At 43.8% G+C, this 6,110-nt stretch overlaps 1 protein-coding gene across 1 annotated transcript; it reads right to left on the bottom strand.

Moving 5' to 3' along the window:
* Positions 1–2,353: 2,353 nt before the first annotated feature.
* LOC104413483 (synaptic vesicle glycoprotein 2B-like) lies at positions 2,354–6,102 on the bottom strand (the record flags this gene model as incomplete). The annotated part of the gene is made up of 3 exons (XM_010024486.1): positions 2,354–2,537; positions 3,532–3,691; positions 5,898–6,102. Coding segments are annotated over 3 exons (549 nt in total), but the record flags the coding sequence as incomplete, so codon positions are not given.
* Between the last annotated feature and the right edge of the window lie 8 nt (positions 6,103–6,110).

Genomic DNA, 6,110 nt, shown 5'->3' with positions numbered 1-6,110 from the left:
GGTGATATGTAAATAAGTGGTTCTTGGCTCCACAGAGCAGCATAACAGAATAGTCCAGAAAATGAAACATTGGCATGTGGTAATTGGTATGCAGAGCCCAACAAAATGGATGAAACTTAAAGACCATGGTGATCTTTTGTGTTGAAATACATATTTAGCTGCTTCTCACCATGCAAAGGGACCAGACATTCTTAAGAAAGGAAAAAACCCAAACCACATTCTGTGCTGTGATTCTCAACAGAAGCTGTAAACTGCTGCCAAAGGACATAATTACATTTACCCCTACCTTAGAGAAGGAACCTTGCTGTTTTGAAGACAAATCCGAAAAGGCCCTAAGCTACCCATAAAATGAAGAAATGAGGCATAATGAGCTTGGTTATTACAGCAGATTGTGATTTTATCGATTTCATAAGCCTCAGAATAAATCTCAAAAATCCCAAATAGCCCATTGTAGCCTAGTTGCTCCGTAAGTGTTTATCCCTGACTGACACAATGATAAAAGTGATGCTCATTAGAGCGTTTTTCCTCATTGGCAAAGGATTTGCTTCCCGTGATCTAACCACACTCTGTGTCCTTCAGCTGTCCCCTGCAGCAGCACCAGCACTGACTCCCACTGCCATGTGGGGCTGGCCCTGGTGTTGGCTGCTGATGTATTTGTCTGTTCAGCTGAAGGCAAAGGTGTTAGACTTCAGACCTGCTGGATTTCAGCCTAGCCTTTCTTGGTTTTCTTAAAGAAAAGTGGAAAAAAAGAGGAAAAGAAAGGTAAATTGGAAGATCAATAGCAAAAATACAAAGAACTTTTTATGTCACAAAATATCCTGGTGAGACAAGTTTCCTGCATTATATGACAGTTTCTGATCAATTGTGGTCTATTGTCAAGCTTGTTGAAAGGGTTTAATTATCATTATCTCATCCATTGTGAACACTGGTGTGTTATTTAATAGTATGCATTTCATTCTTGCCTCCCAAGAAAATACAGCCCAAACTACACAACTCATGTTGCTTTTAGATGCAATAGGACTTAAGTTGTACGACAAAAAGGGCATATGAATTTCAAAAATGGTCCTTACAGGATATCAAACTTAAATGGGCCACTTAATGGAGAATTTAATGTTCTGTACAGTGAAAGCTTGCTGTGTGCATTCCCTGTGTAACAAGTTAAATGGCTTTAAGTAACTGTGCTTACAGTGTTTCAGTGAGACCCAAGTATACAAGAAAATCAAGCATCATATTCTTTAAATGATATGGCTAAAATGCTGGTAAATTCACAGTTACCATACTCTAGGTATTTGACAAAAAGTCACCTATTTACACTGGATAATATATACACATTTGGTTTGTGGAATGCTCCAACATCAAATCAATTTCTCCTCCGTGAAAGCAGTAGGAAAAAACCTCTCTTAATCATCATAGAAATATATGTTCCCAGCCATCAATATATTTAAATATTTGGTGTCTGGATATAAAGTGTGAAGCGTTCACTAAGTTGGTTATGACTCCAGATAATCTTGAATTATTGGGATTCAATTTTAGTGTCTCTCTTAAGATCTCCTTAAGGGTGCAGAGACTAAAAATTATAGATTTCAATAGCTGAAGACTGCAATGTGTGTGTGTACATTTGCAAGTATGTGTAAATACATGTATACGTATATAAAATTATGTATATATTCCTCTCCCAGACCACAGTGATTCTCTATGCCCAAGTAAAGACAATAAAGGGCTTTGAAACCCTGAGTCTTCTGAGAGAGCCAAGCATCCACTCTCATATCCTCCAGAAATCAGGATTCTCTCACTCTTGCAGGTGGTTTAGTAGGTAACCCCCAAATCAAGACAGCTAGGGTCACCAGCCACATCTGTGGCTCCAGTCCCTGTTGCTGGAGCTCACCTATAGTAGATCTGTCACTTGCCTCCACTCCAGATGCCCTTTTTGTCTGAACACAGTTGATATGAGTTGCCAAGGAGCGCTGGGCAAGGCAGGCAGCATCTCACAGCTCGGCAAAGGCATGGGGGGGTCAGGATCTGTTCTCCCGTCGGACACGCTCACACCCATGCAGGTGCATACATGCACATAACTGCTGTTCTCGTGTTGTTATTTTTTGGAAAGAGCAGACTCCCAGCGAAGGCAAGGTTAAACCCAAGCTCTGCAAGGGGTGTGTGGTAGCTGCATGCACCAGTTGTGAGTGTTAAATGGTGTTTTAGGGGGGTGTTTGTATCCCTTTGGGCTCTTCTTTGCTTCCATCGTCTTCTTTGAGGTATTGACAGAACAGTGTAGAAATGGACATTTTGATTTTCCCAAACATGTCACTTTTTTGTTCTTCTACATCTGCCCCCCCACCCCCTTGGCCTCAGTTGTTCACATTAGGACCTGTTCTCGAGTCTCTGGCAGGCGCAAAGCGAGCAGGCCACCTCCAACCAGAGCAGAGGAAGCCAGAAGGATGGGAACCACCTTGGTTATCCCTACAAAGGAGGCAAAAATTGAGTTCCCCAGGATGGCACCAAACTTGCAAAGACCATTGAGGATGCCAAAGGCTGTTGCCCTGTGGAAAAGCAGAAAACAGTGGTTAGGAGGGAGGTTCTCCGTGTAACTACTGAAGATCTGGGTGGGTAATTTTGTGGATGCTCTTGTGTTCCCCAGGCTACACTTCTAGAAAGTAAAGCCTGGCAGAATAAATAAATGGATAAATAGATATAACTGTTCTGCATGTCTGTGTGTACTCGTTTCTCTTTTTCATCTCAGCTGCTCCCCAGTCCTGCAGTGGCCCACTAGTCAGCCCCAAATACAGCAGGACACAGTCTGTTCTAGAATTTGTCAGGAGTGGGTTGTCACCAGGGAACCAACCACAGCTCTCCTCCAAATCCTGCTTCTCCCAGGAGCTAAAAGCACACTGTGCCTTCAAAGCACAGTCCTTCCCTCTAGGCTTCCCCCAGCAGCCTGGAAAAAGCAAAAAAATAAAGACTTGTAATGATGTTGTGAGGAAGGATTTAATCTGCAGCACAATCTCCCGAAGTTTCCTGTGCTGCCCCATCCCCCAAACCAATCTATGCACACGGATATCTCCAGATTGAGGAGGGGAAGGGAGGCTGTCAGTGGTGAGCTATGACAAGAGACTGGAGGATACGTCTGAAAGGACAGACCTCCATGAACATCCATGGAAATGACAGGCTCTGTATTTTATCTGCCCATAATTTCCATACACCCACGAGACTCCCTGTGTACAAGCCACCGTGCATGCAGAATTATGCTTGCAAATGTCTGTGCAGATCCAGTATAGCTGCAGGACTACCCAGCCCTTAAGGATTGGTGAAAATAAAGATAAAAATACACCTTTCCCATCTACATGTCTCTGGAGTGGCTTTTTCATGGAGTATCCCTCCCTGGAGACATTGAAAACCCACCTGGACATGTTCCTGTGTAACCTGCTCTAGGTGACCTGCCTTGGTAGGGGATGATCTTCCAACCCTAATGATTCTGTGTGAACTGAGAGAACAAAGCCAGAGGATGGAGACTAAAAGAAGCAATATTCTGAGCACCTTTTGTCAGTGGGGTAGAGCTCCACAGTGATCACATCCAGGGCATTCCAGGCAGCAATGCTGGCCCCACAGAAGAGGCACTGCCAGCCGATCATTGCCGACTCACTGTTGCCGAAGAAGAGGAAGAAGCAGCACACTGCTGAGATCAACATCGAGCCACCTACAGGGGCAACCAAGAGAAGAATATTGGCACTGATTTCCCTTGTCCACAGTTGAGCAAACATATTTGTTGATAAAGACCATTTTCAAGTGATGGTGTTTCATCCCAGAGTGAACTAAATCTGCAAGAATCCAAAAATACCTTGTTGCTGCCTATCTGTCATTCTCTGAGGCTGGAAACCAGCCTGAAAATGTTCTCAAGGACCACCTGATCTTGCTGATAAGTCTGCTCTATGGAGATTCTGAAGATAGGCTTTTTCCAGGCAGGTTTCCAGCATCTCAGGCTTCCAGATGGACCCAAGAAGAGCACAGGCAGGTAAACATGAAAGTCAATGGGGAGGAAGAATCATTGTGAAGGTTTTTCAGCTTGAGTTTTGAGTGAAGAGCTGGTGCATTTCATATCTTATTGAAATCACTTAACACATTTCTAGTTCCAATTAGGATAATTTACAGTCAATTGTATTAAGTACTTGAGGTCTCTTTTAATTATCAGAACATCATTAGATTTCATGGCACATTTACACAGGAGCCATAGTTTTATGAACACCACCGAGGGAGAAAGTGAGAGCATTCATGCTCAGTTAGGCACAGTTCAGATTCAGAAAGATGGATAGCTACATCCCTGCCTTCTACCCTGTTGGGAATTTCCACCTGAAAGATGCAATTTTTGCAGAGTTGAAGTATCTTTCACTGGAATGTTCTGTTGTTGCCGAAATGTCTCCATTTACTATCAGGAAACTAAACAATTTGTTTTGGGTTTTTGGAATCAACCTGACACCATTCAAGATTATTTGGATGCTGAACTGGAACCAAAATGATTCATTTCGGACATGATGTTGCATCTTGCCACTGCGGTGCTCTGCCTATGGAAAGCTGCCGTGCAGGACTCCGCACTTCTCCTCCATGGTACCTGGCTCAACTATATTCCCCACTGTGCAGTGCAGCATGAGGGTCACCATGTGGGCACCAGGAGATCTGCTGTTTGGCACAGGAGAGGATTTAGTGGAACATGAAGTGGAACTGAAGTCCAGCAAGGCAAAGGAACACTCAGTTTTCATGTTAAGCTGACCAGAAACAATATGTGAGCGATAACAGTGTGATACGGGTGGGATGCCAAAAGGCTGTTTCAATTGAAAATTCCATAGTGAAACATTTCAGTGTGTCATTCCTAATTTTTGTCCTGTACTTTTCAATCTGCAGAAGAAATAAGCATTTAGGATTCCAGCTGCCAGCTCAGTTCCAGATTAAAGTGCCAAAATCTGACATGTTTGGAGGGTGGGCAATCTGATTGTCATTCAGCTTTCTTTAATTTATTTCTTGCAGACCCTCTGGTTTGTCTGGGTCTTTTCCAAATTCACTACATGATTGCTCAGTGTGCATTCCTCACACACCAGTGGGGTCGTCTTGCTTACCTTAGCCTGTCTGATGGTGAGGCTAAGCTAGCTAAACTTCCCTCTGTTCTCAGAAGAGAGGTGAGCTCAAGAAGGTGATTTATCCCTTACCCCTGAGCCACATCCCTGATTTTGTTAAACTCACTTGGCTGTCCTTTGAGGCATGATTTCCATAGTGCCTGGAGAGCAAGGTCTGAACCCTGGAGGAAGCAACACCAGAAATTCCCAAAGTAATCATAAGCCTGATAAGGTGATAACTTATTCCTGTAATGATAAAGGGATTGCCTGTGACATGGTCACTTAATCTAACATAGTCTCTCCAAAGCTGTTTGTAAAATCATTTGAAATCAGAACACCAAAGGAGGGAACTTTTGCTGTCAAGCATCCACATCAAATAATCTTTGTGAATATTCATTGCTGCAAGCAAAGTGCTTATTTATACAGAGTGCTACAGACGTCAGCATCAACTCAACAGCACCAAGGGATACTGCTCCAGTTCTGACCCTGTTGTGCTGAGCACTGGGTAAACATATAGGCTTTGACATAAAAGCCAAAACAATAAAGGGTGTCACAGATACGCAGAAAAGCAGGGCGAGGAGATGGGGGGCAGGTAATCTGCCCACTGCCACAGAGTAGATCCCTTGCTTCACCCTCAAGTCTTTTGACCCTTCTTCTGCATTTGATATGGGAATGAGTCATTCCCACCTGAGCCATCTCTGCTTACATCAGTGTGTGCAGATGCAGCGAGACCTTCACAACGGCCTTGGCTCTTTGCAGAGTCATGACCTGCTCCATGCACCCACCATCCCCACTCACCAATCATCTTTATCCTCCCTATTTTGTCCATGAGTAATGCAGAGATGATGTTGCCTGGCAGCACAGACAGGCTGCCCAGGAAGCTGACCAGGTAGATCAGGAAATCATTGTCCTCCTCAAAGTCCAGGTGGCAGCCTTCCTTCTCGTTCATAAACGTGCTGTTTATGAGCCTACAGTTGATGAATTTGTGTTCATAGAGATCTGTGAGGGAAA

The sequence above is a fragment of the Nestor notabilis genome, unplaced genomic scaffold, assembly GCF_000696875.1.
Source record: "Nestor notabilis isolate BGI_N333 unplaced genomic scaffold, ASM69687v1 scaffold10581, whole genome shotgun sequence".
Taxonomy (NCBI): Eukaryota; Metazoa; Chordata; class Aves; order Psittaciformes; family Psittacidae; genus Nestor; species Nestor notabilis.
The sequence above is the reverse complement of the archived record's forward strand: the minus strand, read 5'-3'. Positions and strand labels throughout refer to the sequence as shown.